The following is a 19,972-nucleotide window of genomic DNA, read 5'->3' as shown; positions in this document are numbered from 1 at the left end:
TTTTCTTCATCTTAAACCCTTTTTAAGTAGATTTTTTTTTGCTTCCTGTTAAGTTTTGATCTTTTACTCTAAATGGGAATGGAATATATTTCTATGAAAATAAAACACTGTCAGTTGTATTTTTTAAATGGTGGTCTAACAAGAAGTGAGTTGACTCAAGAAAAGCATAGCAATGTCATGCTCTACTCACCAAAAATGCTTCTCCCTTAATCAGTTGGTGTTAGTTTTCTTAGTTTGGCCAGTTGGTGGCACAGTGTATAGAGGGCTGGACCTGAAGTCAGGAGGACCTGAGCTCAAATCTGGCCTCAGATACTTAACACAAAAACTAGCCCTGTGACCTTGGGCAAGTCACTTAACCCCAATTGCCCCTCCAAAAAAAAAGAATCAATAGTAACAGCATTATGATAGTACTGGATTTTGTTGACCTATAGAGAGGCTGAAGAAAAATAAATATACTACTCTTTATCCTAAAGATTGATGACTGAATTCACTAAAATGCTGATAACTGCTAGCAGCAATGATTACCATTTAAGATCAAAGGTCATACGATAATTAAAAGCCTGCCAGAAAGCATAGCAGGGCTGGAGCTCAATAAATGTTGTTGGCTGATGGTGAAAAGCTGCTACCACTTCCCAAGATGGAGGAAATTAGTCAAAATGACAACCATGCCTATATAGAAACCTTCATACCATGATGGGAGATCCCAAAGGGGAATGGTAGGGGAAAGCAGGATAACGGAGAGGCTGTTTGCATTGAGACAGGCATACACATTGCAGCCTGAGCACTTGTATAAGACAGATGTTTACATATCCCACTTGTTCCTGTGCTCTAAAATCATTCAGGTATGAAATTGGGGCTTACCCTTCTAAGATGAAGCCAACGGTCCAAGTGCTGCATTTTTCATTTTGTATTTAACTACAGGCCATGACCACGGTTATGACTTATGAGCTTTATTTCTCTCTCTTGCCCCATGATATGCACCTCCCTGTTGCTTGGCCTTTAGGTTTTGTTGGTTTTTGGCAGTGGTGGTTTTAATATGAGGACCTGATTGTGGGATCTCTCCATGTTCTAATAAAAGTAATGTTCTATTGAAGTATTTTATATTCATACCTGATTGACTGAAATGATGTTTAATCCTATGTTGAACAGAGGGGTCTAACTTATGGAGCCATTATTGTCTTCTCTCAACTGGAATGTCCCAATTTAGAGGTGATCATAAATTTAGAGCAGAAAAGATTTTAAAAGGTAATCTACTGTTATCAGCCAGCTAGGTGGTACAGGTGTTAGAGTGCTGGATCAGATGACCAGAATTCAGATATGTCCTTACAGACTTATTAGCTCTGTATGGAAGTGTCACTTAACTTTTGTCTCAATTTGCCCACCTCTATAATGGGGATAATAATAGCACAGAGTTATTTCCTAGAGTTATTGAGATGATTAAATAAGATATTTAAAGTGTTTTTTAAAACTTAAAGTGCTATGTAAATGCTATCATGGTTATAGTCATCATATCTACCTTCCTTCATTTGATAGATAAGAGAACTGAAGACCAGAAGGAAGTCATTTGCCCAAATTTGGGCAGTTACTAAATAGCAGAAGTGAAATTCTTTTCACTGTGCCATATTGCCACTCAATAAATGGAATGCCACACACACACAGTCACAGGAATATCACTTGAAGTTCCATATAAGGAAAAAATCTCCGCATTTAGATTATTTCAATTCAATTCAATGCTCTATGTCAGGCACTGTGCTAAGTACTGGGGATAGAAATATGAAAAAGAGGGGTGGCCAGGTGGCTCAGTGAGTAAGAGCACTGGCTCCAGGGTCGGGATGACCTGGAATCGAATCCAGGCTCAGATACTTAGCACCAGACCCAGAAATAGCTGGCCGTGTAACCTTGAGCAAGTTACTTAGCCCCGATTAATTACAAAAAAAAAAAAAAAAAGAAATATGAAAAAGAAAGACTGTCCCTACCCTCAAAGGTCTTAACATCTAAAGGGAGAAGATGACACAAAAAAGGAAGTTGACATTGGGGGTATGATATTCTGTGAAGTTGAAACCAAAGAGAGCCACTAATGGAAAATGGACTTACCTAGAAAGTTCTGAGTCCTCTATAAAGGAAGGCTTTGGGAAGAGTTTATTTCTCTGCCTTCTAGGCCCCTAATCAGTGGGCAGAGGTCACTGAGGAAGTTGGAAAGGTGTTGAGTATCAAACATTGCTTGGTGATGAGATTTCAGGGGATTAGCTTCTCCTGGGGAAACCCTATATACCAATATATTCATAGCATCAGATTCTTGGAAATGGCTAAATACGTTGTTATTGAAATATAATGGGATAATACTATGGCAGAGAAAATAGTGAAAATGAAGAATTTAGAAAGTTTGGGAAGCTTTGAACTTATGAACTGAAATGAGCAGATGACTAGGAAATATATAAACGATGACTATACCATTGTAAATGGATAGAAAAACAACAAAAAGAAATGGAAATCTTTATAATTGTGATGGTAAAGCTTGTTTCCAAAAAAGAAAGGAAAACAAATGTATCCTCCTCACTTCTTGCCAGGGGAAAAGGGTGGGGCTTTGGGTATGGAGGATTGTATTTACTGTCAGACTCCTTGGATTTATTGGTTGATTATGCTAATTGATTTTTTCCTCAAAGGCAGATTTAGGAATAGGGAAGGAATATAGTTGAAAATTAAAGTGTTGTAAAAACAAAGGTAATCAACAATTAGATGTTTTCTTTTTTATATCACTTTAATTTCCAAATACATCCCTTCCCCATCCTTTCCATAGAGCCCAACCCTTGTTTAAAAAAGAACTGGGGGGACGGGGGATCATGAAGTTTGTCCAGCAAAACTAACAGTAACCTTAGCTCTCTATTTGTACTGTTCCATATGAAATAAATATATCTTCTCATCTCTCCTTTGAGGCGAAGCTTGGTCATTATAATTACACAGGTTTCAGGGTTTCTCCCCCTTCATTCTGCTTGCTTCATTCTTCATTGGTTCATTTTGCATCAATATTCTCATTTCTCTCTGAATGCTCTGTACTTGTTGTTTGTTACTCTACAGTAATATCCCATCACATTCCTCTTCCTCTGTTTCTGTTTGTATTTTGATCATTTCCCTTGTTTCCAGTTCTTTGCTTCTCTGCAGCTTGAAATATTTTGGCATGTATGTGAACTTTTTTTTTTTGGTCTTGACATTTAACCTAGCAGTAAGTTCTCCAAATTAAAGGACTGTTTACTGTAATTACTAAAAAAAATAAGGCATATTGCTTTTCTTTGTGGTTAGACAAATTCATAGGTCTACCAACAGTGTGTTTGCACACCTGTACTATGCTTTTTGACACAAAATATTATAATTACCTATTGATTGATAAGAAAAATGTGTGTACCTGTAATAAAAGTAGCTAGCATTTGTATAGTATTTTAAGACTTCTAAAGCATTTTACATGTTGCTTCATTTGACCTTATATAACTATATATATAATTAATATAACTAAAATATATTATAAAATTTTACTTTATAATAAAATGAGAAAATAGATGGCTTAATTTGCATGTGACCAAGACTTTATGGGCTAATATTTGGTTTTCAAATTTAAACTGTGATATTTATGCTTCTCAAAAAAGAAAACCAACCTATGGGTATTACCTGTGGATTCCAAGGTTGCTTCTTGTTTTTTTATCTGGGTTGGGAAGAGGAGTGGGGAATTGTGGTTTGGTTTGGTTTTATGTGGTCTCATAAATCTGTTTTTCTGTTGACTCTGTTGTTCTAGTTCATGGTTTTGATGGGAGGTCAGTGTGAAGTCTTCATGAATAATAAATTAAGACTTTCATTCCAAAGAACTCAAACTGAATGTGTGTATGTGTGTGTACAAATGTGTATGTGAGAAAGAAACAGAGGTAGAATTGCTAGTTATATAGCATGATCTGCAACATGTAAACATGCTTATTAATCTTTTGTTCAAAAATTGTTTTATTATGTGAACCAGAATAATAGTTCTGAATAGTAGTTCCATTTTTAAATCTCTGCAGGATACTTATACAAGTGGGGGTGGGAACTTTGGTGTGTGGCCCTCTAGGTTTACAAGTGAGGCCCTTTGACTCCAGACTTCACATAACAATTCCTTTTAGGGATTTGTGAGGTTTGGATTCAATCAGAGGGCTGTACTTAAGAACCTAGAGGGTCACATGTGGCCTTGAGACCACAGGTTTCCCCACCTGTGATCTAAGTAACTAAAAACATCAATTTCTTGCCATCGGCTTGGTTTTCCTATAGTATAATGCCTGCCAAGCCACATCAGAATTACCACTTTTTAATTATTCTTATTGTATGTAGGGAAAATATTTTTCAAAGTTCCATAAAACACATTTTTTGAAAGGAATCCATTAAACACTTCATGAACTTACTGTTTTTGAAGTGTGTTGAAATGCTGTGCTTTTTATTTTTGTTTGAAAGAAGTTAAAGAATGACTTTGATTCCTGGCCAAAAAAAAAAAATCTAGAATATCTTAATAAAGGAATAGCTTATAAACATCTAGAAAAGGAAACAGAAATCATTAAGTCCTGCTTCTTACATAAACTGACTGACCCAGGGCAAGGCAAGTAACTGGGCAAGTCATATAATCTTTTAGTGTTATCAGTCAACTCTCTAAAATTAAAAGTTACAGAACAGTTTTTGATCTATATTAGTTAAAGGCATTTCCTAATCAGAAGTTCTCTAAACCAGTGAAATCAAAGATCTCTCCCTCCCAAACAACAACAAAAAAGGACACTAAGAAATAACATGAATACATTAAGAACAGGTCATTCCATATTTGCCATTTTTCCATTGCTTGGTATATGAAGGGAATTCAATAGATATAATTGAACTAGACTAAAGCAAAAAATATCACAAAATCCCTCATGATATCCTTATGGACAAGATGTGGACTTTGGAATTGTTGAAAGACTGGAACCAAAGGGTAGACATTAATGGGTCAGTGTCCACTTGGATGACTCCTCTGGATTATTGTGTTAATTTCAAGACACTATATTTTAGGAAGAATGTTGATAAATTACTTAGTTTCCAGAGGAAGGTGGCCAGGATAATGAAAATCCTAAAGGAGCATGCCACAGAACAGGAGATGAGAATGCATAATCCACAGATGAGAAAGAAAAAGTTTGAGGCAAGCTGGACCTTGAGGAAAGAGAAGAATTCCATCAGGTTAAGATGTGGAGCACATTCGAGGGGTGGTGGATTACCTGCACAGAAGTGAGATAGGGCAGAATAAGATCCAGGGAGAAGCTGGCATTCCATTTGGATAGAGCTTGAGTACTTGAGGGGGATTCATATAGGATTAAAGAGGAGGGGAACAAGAATTTATTAAGTTCCTGTTGTGGGCTAGGCACACAGGCTAAGCACTTTACAAATATTTCATTTAATCCTCACAACAATCTTTGCCTGAAGTCACAAAGCTATCATGTATTCGAGGTTGGATTTGAACTAAGATTTTCCTGACTCCAGACCTCTATCTGTCAACTTCACTGCCCTGTAACCTCTAATAAGGTTGGAAAGACACATTAGAGTCAGATTGGGTAAAGTCATAAATGCCTGACTAAGGACTTTACATTTTAGAGGCATTAGGAGATCACTAAAGGTTGGTTGGTTTTTTGTTTTTTGTTTTTTGGTTTTGCGTTTTTTTTGCTTTTTGGAGGGGGGAAGGCAGGGAAATTGGGGTTAAGTGACTTGCCCAAGGTCACAGCTAGTAAGTGTGTCAAGTGTCCAAGGCCGGATTTGAATTCAAGTCCTCCTGACTTCAGGGCCGGTGCTCCATTCACTGCGCCACCTAGCCACCCCTGAAAACAGATAATTCTCACTTTATGGAAATTCTCATTATGCACATTTGGCTTTACTTAAAAACTACTGGAAGAAATCTACATTCCCCCAAAATCCATGTTAACTTACAGTATTGGGATATTTCTCTCTCTCTTTCTTTCTTTCTCTCTCTCCCTTTCATGTCTCTTCTCCTGGCACTCTGGCTCCTCCCCCCCCCCCCAAAAAAAAAAGCCTCCAAATCAAAACCTTCTAAGTGAAAATAGAAAAATGAACACATGGAAAGACCACTTTCTATGGTGCCACTACCAGATTGTGAATTTGACTTGAGGCTGACAAGAGAGGAGACCTTTGCCCTGTTCTGTTCACTGGCCCATGTGTCAGTCCTTAATCTCCCCCAATCCTGCATGTCACCCATCCTCTCTTGGCTGTGTCCAATGCACACATGTCTGTCCCTTGTTTGTTCTTCCAGGCTCTGCATGTTCCTCCTCTTTCTCTTGCTTCTCTATCTCTGGCCCTCACTTTATGTAGAGGTCTTCAAAAGGTCCATTTGCTAAAGTGAGAATTGTCTGTAAAGGTTTTTTAGTGCTCTTAGTCTCTTGGTGATGTGGTCAGACCTGTGCATTAAATTATTTTGGCATCTGTGTGAAATATTTTGGAGAAAGGAGTGAACAGATACTGGAAGATCAGTTAGATGATTAATACAATACTCCAGGCAAGTGACAGTGATGTCTTGAAAACCTTAAGGTGATAGCCATGTGACTGAAAAAAAGGAACTGGGAGCTCAAGGGCATGTTGAGATAAAATCAACATGACTTTGAAGGGTTTGTATGTAGGGAGTGAGGAAGAGGGATGTTGCAAAGATAAGCTGGAGTTTTCATATTTCTGGAATGGTGGTACCTTAAACAGACATAAGCAAGCTGTGGGGGTCTAGTTGGGGGGAGGAGAGAATGGTGGATTTAGTTTTGGACATGTTTAGTTTGAAGTGCTACTGGTAATATCAAGGTCAAGATGCCCTTCAGGCAGCTGAAAGTTCCAGACTAGAAATCAGGTAGAGATTCAAACTGGATATGTAGAAGAGATAATTGAAAAGATGTAATTTTAGCTTCACCATCCTCACAGACCTATAATGTTAGAACTATCGGTTACCTTGGAGAAATCGCCAGTTCAGCCCCCTCTTTTATGGATGAGAAAATTGAAGCCTAAAAAAGTGATTTGCCAAAAGTAGCAGAATTCCTAATTGCAACTGTACCTTTTGGCACAAAGTCCAGTGCTCTTTCCATCCCACCACAATGTCTCATGTTACAAATGCATTCTTATGTTATTAATTGAATTGTCCAAATGTCTGCCAGTTTCCCAGACAGTTTTCAACTTAAGAAAATTTTGATATGCTTTTATTAGCTTCTTCTTTTACAGACTCAATTGTGCTCATAGTTCTCATCATGAGAGAACTAGTTAGCTTTCAGAAGTCTCTTTGCATGAAATGCATATAAATGGTTCTATCCTGCCTGGTGAGTGCACAAGTGGTGTTAAGGGCTGACTCTGTTAACAAAGCCTTATTTGTTCCTGAGAGGCTGTTTCTATGAGGCCCACTTGCCACACTTCACATCAGACAACAGAACAGAATCTTCACTAATGATGTTCTGATGCGCTGTTGCTGCCCAGGCTGAAGTAATCATGGAACGTGACAAGGTGAGGGCAGGCTGCCAAATGTGTGGCTGGATGGTTTGCTGTAGGAGAGCAGTCATGAGTGGAGGAGCCTTTGGGGACTGTTTAAGGCAATATTGACCCTGAAAGCAGCTGGAACTTGTCGGCACACAGTAGTGGCTCACTTTGAAGCGCTTTCTCAAGGTGAGGCTCTGAGGAAAGGCCACAGAAAATGAAAAGGCGCTGCAGTCATTCTGGGGATGCGTGATTCCTCAAGTAAATGTGAAGATGATGTGGCTGTTGCCAGAATCCCTTCTCATTCACAGAGGAAAATCATATTAGACAAGGAGTGTGTGAGCAGAAATATGTTATGGAATGAGAAGACTGTAAACAAATGAACTCAGAAAGTGAACAAATGAATATAGCTTTTTACTTAACATTTTATGATACAATAGAAATCATTTATTAAGGGCCAAGCAGTAAGTGCTAAGAAACAGGTAAGAAAAAGAAAGACAGTTACTGCTCTCAAGGAGCTTAGAGTCTAATGGGGGAAGATGAGACACAAAAGGAAGCTAAAGAGCAAAGAAAAGAGGGAGACACTGGGGAAGGAGAAGGTACCTTGCATACTAGGGCCATGACGATGATAATCCAAGGAGGGGAGCTGGTAGCAAGCAAAGAATTGACTGTGCTTCTGAATCCTCTTTAAATGGGGCCCTTGGGAGGAGCTGGTGGGTTTTTGTTTTCGTTTTTGCCCCCTTTTCCAATTACAGGGGCAGAGGGCACTAATGAGGTGTGGTTTCTGCACCAAAGCTGGTGCAGTTTCTGTGATGATAAATTTCTTGGTGATAAGCTTTTCCTGGAAGGACGGGCAGGGAGCGGAATACTGATGCTTAGTGCAGTGATTTTCATCCTTGGACACTCAGTAAATACAGACTGACTCCTTTTTTGCATGGACACAAAAATTTGCTTCTGTAGGTAAAAGGCAGAGGATGTGTCATGCATAGAAATGGACATTGATGAAATGTCTTAGATGATAGCTGTGTTTGGCACACAGGACTTTGAGAGAAAGATTCGTGTATAATTGTAAGGAAGCAGCTGAATGATAAATAACAATTGTAATGACAACCACCACATTGATTTTCAAAATATTTTACATATATGACAATCTCATCTAAGCCTCAGACTGATCCTGCAAGATAGGCAACGCAGATCTCTTATCACCATTTTGCAGAAGAACAAAGTGGGATCAGGGAGATTTAAGTGACTTGCCAAAGGTCACTAGTACTTACTCAACCAGTAAGCCAGTCAGGTCCTCCTGACTTCAATTCTAGTATACTATCCAACCTTTTTTCCTTACCATCAACGTGCCAAGTGTAATACAGTATTGAGCTAGGCACAGGCCTTGATTACAATTAGTAATTGTCATCTTATTTCATGCCATTCAGAGTATTTCTGGAGAGGAAACAATTCAAATTAATATCTTAAATGAAGACATTAAGAATAGAAACAGAGGGTTTGTCAATATAGAGTTAAAATTAAAAAAGTTTTCCTAGGACTAGAAGATGCTTGATTCCAGCTTCATTCATTTTTTTCGTGTGAACTTAAGAGTTGAATGAGACATTAAGGGAAACTTAGTTCAGCCTCCTCCCCATGTGGGAATCCCTTGTGTACTGTATTCAAGATGAAAATAGATGTCAGAATTCATCTGTCAGAGAATCAAATTAAATATTCTAGCTGCCAAAAGCATTTTGATTTGATGTCCCATTGTAAATAACAGTAAATATCATGCAAATGTGAATGTCTTAGATCAAAAATAAAGTGACTACCTGTATGGTAGAAGGGCTATGTTGTGAATTCGTACCTAAAATTTGTTCACATGTCTTCTTCTAGAGACTTAATACCTATCGTTGCTGCTCTGGAATATAATCAATGGTTCACAAAGCTGTCCTCTAAGGATCTAAAATTGGTAAGTGATTTTTTTTTTAAAAGAAAAATCCCAAACCTATACATGTCAGTTTTGCTTTGTTGTGTTTACATTGTTTAAAAAAAAAAAGGTGGAGTTTTTTTACCCCTCAGTACAAGAGACTTGGATCTGTTACCCTTTCTAGAAATGACTTGCCAAACATTCTGCAAAACCTGTAATGTGAGATGCTTCAGAAAAGTGCTTTAGTTCAGGTTTTTTAGCTGCTTCAGGCAATTTTAGATTAGACAGGAAGCTACATCCAGTTGGCAAGAACTATGAGGGTTACATTTGCACAGCTGGTACAGAAAAAGCATATTTTTACATTCCTGTCATGGCTTCCTTTTTTGAATTGGTCCTTTTGCTTAGAGTTAGGGAAAAGTTAACTGATGAAGTTGGTCTGGTCCAATAGTAAGAGTTAACATTAGTTTTTCAGCTGAGAATTGTATTTTCTGTGTGTCTATGTGTCTGTGTGTGTTTGCATGCCTGCAAACACACAGTATTATATATAACTAGTGTAAATGCTGTAAACTCCCCTCAAAAGGTAAATATACTTGAACTGTTTTAAGCAGTGCAAGTGAAATGTATATTTATGGAAATTTGGTGGTTTTGGTTTTTGTTTTCATGAATGTTAAGCTCAACATTCATAAAAGAAGATATCAAAAATTCTTCCAAGTCTTCCCTTCTGCTTATCTTTTTAGCTTAAGAAACTATAATAGCTCTCCTCCCTCCGCCTAACTTTCTGGTTCCCATGAGAGTATCTAGCTCTCAGAGGATGTAAATAAGGGGACTTTGGAATCAGGAAAAAGATATGATGTGAAGTAAAAATTGGCCATTGATAATTCATGATATCATTGTTTGTCTCTGGTGGCTGGTGGTAATGAAGATTTGAGTTTACTAGCAGGTTTTATGACTTTTACTAGGAAACCTGCATAAGACATCATTCTGGTTTCTAATGGATTGATTCCCCTTCTACCAGTATGACTAGCACACAAGCAATGATTTTGTTTTGTTTTGTTTTTGCTTTTTGGAGGGCAATTGGGTTTAAGTAACTTGCCCGAGGTCACAGAGCTAGGTTTTTTGTTTGTGTGTGTTAAGTGTCTGAGGCTAGATCCGAACTCAGGTCTTCCTGACTCCAGGGCCAGCACTCTACTCACTGTGCCACCTAGCCCCCCTGCACACAAGCATTGTTGCTTCATCTGTGTTCCTGAATCTTGAGTGGAAATGAAAATGGGAATTATTTGTCTGGACTAGAGGCAGTGATGAATCATAGGAACAGAGTAGTAAGTCATGACTAGGAAAACTAAAGCTAGATTGAGAACAAAAGGCAGGAAATGGGTACAGGAACGGATGTTCAATCCATGGAGTGCTTGGGAATCAGGATATAGCAGGAGCAGAAGTCAGAAGAACTAGGGAATGTACAGGTGCTAGAGACCCAGGTGATCCAGAGCATCAAATAATAGCTAAACCATCAATATGGCAATAAAAAAAGTGCCAGAGACAAAAAAAAGTTTTTGAAACCCAGCAGAACTCTTACCTCAAGTTAGGAATCATCTTGCATAGTTTGGGTTAGGAAAGGAGTTTTGCTGAGCATATGGTCAGTCTGGAGCCTTCAGGTGGCAACAGATGCATCCTGTTAGTGATGTCTGGAATGGGGAAAAAGAAATTGGCAGTAAGAATCAATTCAATGCTAATCCAAGGGTAATGTCTCCTTGGTCTGTTGCTTTCTGCTACCTAAGTTTTCCTTTAACAGTTACATTTCAAGAAGGGTTCTGATAGGCCTTTCTAAATTTTAAGCTTTGGAGCTGGACCCATGATTATGCCACCATATCAGCATTAGCATATTAATCCCTTTCCATTAGAACTGAATCACCCACTGAAACAGCCCTTTCTTCCTCTCTGTTCCTAGATAATAGTAAGGCCAAAGCCAGTCAGCCAATAACGATTTATTAAGTGTTTACTGGGTGCTAAGCACTGTGCCAAGCTCTGGATTGGTGTCAGAAAACCTGAATTTTCAACTGGCTTCATCACTTGCTAGCCATGTGACTTTGTCAATGTCACTTAACTTTTCATCTTTAAAATGATACCTATCCTGTGAAGGTAAAAATTAGTTAATGTATGTGAAAGTGCTTGGTGAAAAGCACTTGTGAGTACTACATAGATAAGGGGGAGGTGTTTATAATTGTGATTGTTCATAAAGGATCTTAGATGCCAGCTAATGCAACCCCTCAATTTACAGATGAGGGAAGTGAGGCCTAAGATTTGAGACTTGCCCAGGTTTCACCCACAAAGTAAGTCACAGCTAGAATTGGATCCTGGGCCCAATGACTTCAAAACCTAGCACTCTTTTTTTTTTTTTTTTTTATGAATCGGGGTTAAGTAACTTGCTCAAGCTTATATGGCCAGTTATTTCTGGGTGTGGTGGTAAGTATCTGAGCCCAGATTCTGTCCCAGGTCATCCTGACACTGGGGCCAGTGCTCTTACTCGCTGTGCTACCTGGGCACCCCCCTAGCACTCTTTCAGTGCTAGGACACTGCTTCCTATTATAGCTTACATGAAAACATGATTATTTTTATTTCAATAAAATATGAGAATCATCATGTATCTTCATTATTCAAGTAATACTTGTTAATGGATAAGGAGTTTACTATTTGAGCATTAAAATGTCAAAAGTAATGTCATAGGATTTAGAGATTGAAGGGCCCATAGAGATCATTTTGTCCAACTTCTCAATTTATGAATCAAGAAAATGAAGTTTCAAAAGGTATCATGATGTATATCAAAGGATATAGAAAAACTGAAACTAGATGTCTGGCTTCTAGTATATAGCCCCTTTCCAGTATTAATATAAAGTTGAGAAGGAACTTATTTCATGTTGGTGTCTTATCCATAGTTTTTATTAATACCCATTAACTAAAAGAGGAAGAATGAATGTTGGAAAAATTGATTTAAGATCAGCATAAAGCATTCAAGATCATACTGTTCCCTTGACAATCTTAGCACAGGGATCTTTATTGGTGTAAAATAAATTGCATTATCCTAGAGAGACCTAATTTGAAGGGAAACCAGCTTTACAATTTGCACTGTTACAAAAATGATAAAATTCATAGCTGGTAGGGTTAGGGAAAAAAAATTAGATACCTCTGTACATTAGTAGAGAAATTTCAAGGTGGTAAGATCCTTTTGGGGAACAATCTGTTAGTACACTGCAAATGTTATAAGTAATGAAACCTATTTAAACCATTAATCCTGTTTTTTGCAATATATACTAATGATGTATTCAAGAAGGGAAAAAAAGAAAAATTCTCAAAGATACTTATAGGAACGATAATTTTGAAAACCTCTGTGCAACCATATTAGAAAGTCCTCATTAATGGAAGATGTGTTAAATTTGGAATCAGGTTCACGTCTTGGCTCCAAAACTTATTATTTTTGATCCCAGTGGAGAGGTAACGTCACATATCTGAACTTCATTTTCCTCATGTGTAAAACTTTATGAGAAAATACAATGCTTTATTTAAATGTAAATCAAACTGTGTGCTTACATTTCCTCATTTTAAAAATAGCTTTTGCCCAGAATGATCATTGAAGTACCTTCAATGTTTAAAGGTCTATGAAATCCATCACTAGCAATGTCACCAAATATGCCCAGTTTCTCAAAATCGGTTACTTACAGTTACTGTTTTACATCAATCTTCCTTCAACCTCTGCTTTCAGATCATTATTCATCTATTTCTCCCTCTTCCATGTTTTTTAGATTCCACCATTGCTTTCCCCATGTCCTTATCATCTAAGGTTCCTAACTGATCTCCTTTATTCCAATCTTTTTCTCTTCCAGCCTCTCCTAGATATAACTGCTAGGATAGTCCACTTCCCACCTAACTTAATTGAAGAAATATTTCAGAACACCTACTATGGGGTCATATGCATATTTCATACCTGTAGAGGCTCCTTGTTCCTTCTTATATCACTCTTCAGATTCATATTAAATATGCCCACTACTTTACCTGCTTCATCTCTTGATTTTCGCTGTTGCCCTTTCCAAAGCTAATATATTTTTACTAACCCTCACACATTGCTTATTACTGCTTCTGAGACTTTATCCTTTCCACCATGTTCCCTCAGAATATCCAACTATCTCAGGCCATATACACAATTTCTTAAAAAGAATTTACTTAAAACTCACCCTTATTCAAGAAGTCTTATACTGCACCGATCCCAGCACTTTTCATATGGTTTTTATAGTATTTTCTTAGAATTGTTTATAGGATTTTTAATGATTTTCTAATTAAACTTGCATATACACTGATTAATATATTTGACCTTAATTAAATATTTGACCTTTATATAGCTTTAATCTATTGCATCAGCCTCCTAATTGTCTCTAGTTCCCTTATTTTCTCTGATCTATCTTTTATCAAATTGTTAAAATAATCTTAGTGCATAGGTATGACTTTTACTCTCACTTAAAAATAAGTTGTCAATTCTCTGCTGCCTTTAGGATAAAATGCAAATTTCTTTGCTTAGTATTTTAAAGGGCCTTTCCATTCTGTCTCTAACCTACCTTTCTAAAGTTCTGCATATGTGCCTTCTTGTAAAACACATAAGCTCTTCTGTTTTAGGTACTTAGTAATAAATATTTGTTGAATTTTAATTGAACATCCATGTAAAATGGCTGCCCTTTCCAAGCAATCATTCAGTCTATTTCTTTTGTTTCCCCAAATGCAATAACTGGAATTTAGTAAATAACAAGGTAATTGTCATATTCTGTCTTGTTTTATTGTCACGTGTATGCACCCAATACTTTTTTTTTAATTGTGAGTTCCTTGAAGGTATGAACTGTATCTAAATAATCTTTTTATCACTTGTGGTATTGTTTACATAGTTGTCATTTAGTGTAAATTTTTGTTGAATAAATGTATGGCTGTAATCATCTCCCATATTATGTAGCTCAAACACTAAAGCCTTAAAAAGAAGTTTGCCCCACTATGACCCATTAATTCCTTATATCCTGGGGTTTTGTTTTGCCCATAAAATAAATATATTCTTTTAGGTCCCTCTTTATTTTGAGTACTTCTTGAGAGTAAATAATGGTATCCCATAAGATTATATAGTCATATATTTGGTTTTAGAAGTTAAATTATTCCTATCAAGTCATTCGAAGTTAACAGTTTTTATTATGACAATACAGAAGAGCAGTTTCTTTCATATATATAATAAAGACAAAGACTCATTTAGTAAAAGGGAATGACAACTTGAGCATCATCATAATCAGCATAATGTAATTTGCAGGCATAAGGTCAAATGTAATGACTTTCTACCACCATATCACCTGTATCTTGGAATTGGATAACTTCACTGCAGTATAATCCATACAGCAGCATTATCATTCTTTTGTCTGGAATAAGACAGCATATAGGTCAGGCACTGTTCTTCATGAGTGTGTGTTTCTAAGCTATTTTTTTAGTTATTTTTTCAAAAACATACTTTTATTCATGGTATTAGACTGAATAATTAGACTCATGATCTAGGTACTGTTCCAGTAATTAACGTGATCAGACAAGACAATGAACCATAATGTTTAAAAATGGTGTTGATTCACTATCACATTTAGTAAGGTACATAGAGATTTATTTTTGTTTTCTGCCTAGGCCTAAATATTCAATTTTAGAGGATTTATATAGCTACTGAGAAAGGAAGTATGGTATAATAAATAAAGGACTGGCCTTAAAGTGGAGAATATCTCTGCTGAAGTTCTTATTCTTCCATGTACTGGCTCTATGGCATTTAATCTCTCAGTACCCTGGGCTAGATATGTCAGACTTCTAACCCACAAAATTCTAGAATGGGGTTGTAAATTGATTAAAATGAAATTGGGAAATGTTTAAGAAAATAAATAAAAATACATTACAAAATAGATAATGTAGATTTGTGGTTTTATAAGTCAGTATTCACCTGGTAGGGATCCATATCTGTTTGGTTTTGATACCACAGCCCTAGACCTAACTGTGAGATATTGACAAATTGTCAGTCTTTATCAGTAGAGGTAGATTGCATATTAGTTGCTTTCCAAACTGTTAAAAGTATCTGTCTAGATTTTTGTCCACCTATCTCTCCCCCTGCCCCCAAATAGCCATAGACATTAAACTGTTATGCCAACATTCTTTTTTTTTTATTTAATTTTTATTTTATGGAATAAAAAAAAAACATGCACATGAAACAGCAAATCTACCATGCTTAACTTGTTATTCCTTTCAAATATACAACAAATTATCATGTGATTTATTTTTTTTTCTCCTTCCCCCACCCCCAGAGATGGTTGAGTTTCTTACCTTATTTTCCTTCTTTCCTGACTATATCTTAAGCTCATGTACATACATCAGACCTTTCAAAAGATCCACTTTCTCTGGCTACTGGTAGCACATATCAATTTATAAAATACATGTATATATATATATATATATGTACTGTATATGTACATATATACACATACTTATATATTTAATTGAAATTTTAAACAGTCACTTCTAAAGTGACTACCCCAATTAATAAGAAACTTTTCCTTGTAAGAAAAAAAATACAGTTAAGCAAATTAATTAAGTGTATTGATCATTCCTGATAAAGTAGAAAAAATTCAGTTTCCCAGACTCTTTCTGCATGGATACACTATCATCTCTTTGTACCCCCTCCTCTTGACCTGTATTCCTTACTTTCAGTCCTCTGAAGTCAAGATTGAGCTTAGTATTGATTTGAATTCTGATGTTTTTCAGTGTTGTTTTTCTTTACATGGTTATAGTCCATAGGTAAATTCTTCTCCTGGTTCTGCTTGCTTCACTTTGTATCAGTTCATACATGTCTTCCAAAATTACTCTAGATTCTTATTTGTCATTTCTTATAGCACAGTAATAATTTGTTATTATGCTGTAATTTGTTTTGCCATTACTTGGTACCCACTTTATTTCTAGTTGTCTGCTACCACAAGAAGTACAATTCCCTATACATACATATATAGGCTATACCAGAAGGATTAGTAAAATCTTAAATTATTAAAGGTATTAAGCTTAAAACTGCACTAAAACTTTTTGGATGCTATGCAAACATGCATGCGTGTATGCATGTAAGCACATATGTATGCATGGGTGTATACCTACATATACATGCACCTATCCCTATGCCCAGGGGTGTGATGGAGTCAACTTAAACCTGCTTCTGATTATTTATTTTCGGTGTGAGAATTTACACCTTTGAAATCAGTAGATGCTACAAGTCAGGGCTTGCTTGCTTTGTTGATTATCTAGACTTTAAGACACTGCTGGAGAAAATGTTAATAGTGCTTGTATTATATAAGTATTATTTAAGGTATTATATAAGTGCTTATTTCCTTCTCCCCTTTCCCATTTCAGAGAGTTGTTGTTAAACTTTTACCAGCACATTCTAGTCCGTGTATATTCCTATCATCTATACCTATACCTGTACCTATCAGGTTCCCTTCTTTGACCTCCTTACAGTATATACCTTGTTGCAATATTATTGGGTCAGAGGATGCATACAATTCAGTAACATTTCTAGTATAGTTTCAACTTTTTTTTTTCAGAATTTTCAGATAAGTACTAAGCTCCACCATTTGAGTACTTATTTTCCTCCAGCATTTACCATTTTTTTTGTTCTTGTCATTTTTGTCAGTCTAGACATTCGTTGAATCTTGAGACTTTGAATTTGCATTCCTCTTCTTTGCATAGAACAATCAATAATCAACTCAGTTTACTAATGACTGAGATATAGGATGCTTTGTCCCATTTTGTAACCAATGTATTGATTTTGGGGATTGACTAATAATATCTGACATTTATATAGTACCTTAAGATTTGCAAAACACTTTGACATACTTTGCAATACAACATTTTATTTTGCATTATGGAATAGTCATAGAATGTTTCTGTTACAGTCCACTGATGTCTGCGAACAAATCTTGAGAGTGGTGAGTAGGTCCAATCGATTGGAAGAATTGGTTTTAGAAAATGCCGGGCTTAGAACGTAAGTACTTACCTGAATACTTCTTTTTAAAAATGTCCCTCCCACCCCCTTTATTTACTCTTTCAGTAAATGCAAAGTTTCTTAGACCACAGGTACAGGAGGATGTGTTTTTAGAAGAAGGAAACCAATCATCTTCTTTCTCTCAGTGTCATGAAAGTCTGTGTTTTTAAGCACTTAAAATCACCCAATATTTTGCATTTGATGGCCCCTGATGCTTTGGGTTCACTTGATATTTTATCCATTCTCAGTTACTTTCTTCTGTTGATAAGTCTTTCTTTACTGGTCTTCTCCCTTGGCACATCAACACTCAGATATTCTTCATTTTATAATCAATAGCCATTCAAATGGGCTCTATCCAGGTCATGATATTTGAAAAACTTGAATTCAGTGGAACAAAGAACTGTAATACCACAAAGTGCGAGAAGGAGAAAGTTTCTTAATCAAAACATTTAATGCTTTATTTGAAGCTAAACATAACTAAAATAATGATCTTGATTTTATGATAAATTAGATGCTGGAAAAAGCTACAATTTTAGCCTTTAAACAATTAAAGCAATCAGCTTTGCATTCATGAGGAGTTCATGGAATGAGAAATAAAATATAGTGAGCAGCCTGCTATAATTTTCAGAAAAAACAGGTTCAGTGTTGGAATAAAAAAACACACTCACCAAAATAAATAAATAAACAAAAGCCTAAATAATTAGTTGTATTTATCCATGATCAGGACTGTGGCTATTCTGTTCATAAACAAGCATTGGTTATTTAATTGAAGAGCTGCCAAAGACCAGAAACTTTTCTTAGTTTACAGACTGTATAATTTCTTTTTTAGAACTCATACATTTTTCATCAGCAGAATTGCCTTTTCTTAAAATGGATTTCTGGTTAATCCTGTGGAACCCTTTTCTGGTCACAGGAAGGTTTATGAAGTCTCCCAGTGAGAAAATATATTTGCATATTATATGCCAAGTCTTCACTAGGATGTGGTATAGGCTAACATTAAGACTATGTACTCCCTAAATAGATTTCACTCAGCTTCATCTATTGTGTTAATGTCTTAAAATTCTGTATTAATATTTAATCCATACTTGTTTTATTCACTTTCAGAGATTTTGCACAAAAACTGGCCAATGCCCTAGCCCATAATCCCAACTCAGGACTTCACACAATTAACCTTGCTAGCAATCCACTTGAGGATAGAGGTACTGTAATATTTCAGTTTTTCATTGATACCAGAGTTTTAAGAGGATTAGTGAGTTTTTACTCCGCCTTGCCTGAATAATGGCGTGTCATATGCTAAACTGCCCTTGTAACTTGAATACAATTGTTATTGGCTTTATTTTTTTAATGACTCTTTATTTTCCTTCTGGTCTTTATCCTATAATTAAAATGGTGTTGACCATGATTGTCAATTTCATGGTTCTTTTAAAAATCTGACACTATTTAAAAGCGATTATATATGGAAGAGGGAGACAAGTTATTTAAAAAATAAAACTCAACTTTTAGATGAGAAAGGGGGACTATTTTGTTAGTGTTTTCTACTTTTGATATTTTCTCTTCCTTCCATCAATCATAATTAAGTAGTTATTAATAACTAATGGAAGTTAGTCATTTCCATTTTGCATTTTTTTCTGGTAACATTCCCCTTTTGACATTTGACATTCCCTTTCTCCATATTTTCTTTTTTCTATCCTAGTCTTTTAAAATAATATGATATGCTTTTTTCACTTTAGTTATTTCCTGAGAAATCCCTCCTATATTGAACTTTTCTTGATAACACAGAGAAACAGCTAAGCAAAAGCAATGAACAAAATGTGTTTAATATCTGCCGGTATATATTATGCATTTTGGAGAGGAAGGAAGTCTGTTTAACTTTTGTTCTCTAGAATCAAAATGTTCCTGGGGTTTTCTTGGTAAAGATAGTGGAGTGGTTTGTCATTTCCTTCTCCAGTGGATCAAGGCAAACAGATTAAGTGACTTGCCCAGGGTCACACAGCTAGTACGTGTACAAGGCTTGACTCCAGGCCCAGTACTCTATCCACTGAGCCATCTAGCTGCCTCTGCTATTTACATTATTGTAGTCCTTTTGTATTTTATTCTTTTGATTTTACTTTAATTATTCTTTATTATTCTCTATGTGTTTATATAAATTCATATAAATCGTTTACTCAGTGCAGTAATATTCTATTACATTCACATACCACAATTTCATGAGCAGTTTCCCAGTTGTTGAACAAGTTCTTTCCTTCTTGGTCTTTGCTGCCACAAGGAGGATTGCTATTGATGTATTGGTATCTGTGGGATCTCTTTTGCTGTCATTAACCTCCTTGTGGTATATGCCTGGTAGTAGGATCATTTAATCAAAGAGTATAAAATAGTTGAGAGTCTTTTCTCCAATATTTCCAAATTGTTTTCCATAGTTGTTGGTGCATTGATGTCTTCCCACACCTTTTATCAGCTTTGTCCATTTAGTAGGTGTAAGGTGAAGTCTCAGGTCTTGTATTTCTCTT

The 19,972-nt window shown here is 36.1% G+C and overlaps 1 protein-coding gene and 1 long non-coding RNA gene across 5 annotated transcripts in view; one reads left to right on the top strand and one right to left on the bottom strand.

The window, feature by feature from the left end:
• Positions 1-19,972, top strand: part of CARMIL1 (capping protein regulator and myosin 1 linker 1) — a 404,323-nt gene that overhangs the window by 224,756 nt on the left and 159,595 nt on the right. For all 3 annotated transcript variants that reach the window (XM_069095035.1, XM_069095037.1, XM_069095036.1), the window contains exons 9-11: positions 9,361-9,436; positions 17,377-17,465; positions 18,570-18,664. In XM_069095035.1, the coding sequence (XP_068951136.1) occupies positions 9,361-9,436; positions 17,377-17,465; positions 18,570-18,664 (260 nt within the window). The remainder of the gene's footprint in view (positions 1-9,360; positions 9,437-17,376; positions 17,466-18,569; positions 18,665-19,972) is intronic.
• The window catches only part of LOC138166537 (uncharacterized), a 101,069-nt gene that overhangs the window by 3,493 nt on the left and 77,604 nt on the right, over positions 1-19,972 (bottom strand). For both annotated transcript variants that reach the window (XR_011169611.1, XR_011169612.1), the window contains one exon: positions 10,968-11,076. This is a non-coding gene — a long non-coding RNA (uncharacterized lncRNA). The remainder of the gene's footprint in view (positions 1-10,967; positions 11,077-19,972) is intronic.

Source organism: Petaurus breviceps, unplaced genomic scaffold, assembly GCF_028583685.1.
Source record: "Petaurus breviceps papuanus isolate PSGF00001 unplaced genomic scaffold, PetGlider_PUasm1.0 224, whole genome shotgun sequence".
Lineage (NCBI taxonomy): Eukaryota > Metazoa > Chordata > Mammalia > Diprotodontia > Petauridae > Petaurus > Petaurus breviceps.
The sequence above is the reverse complement of the archived record's forward strand: the minus strand, read 5'-3'. Positions and strand labels throughout refer to the sequence as shown.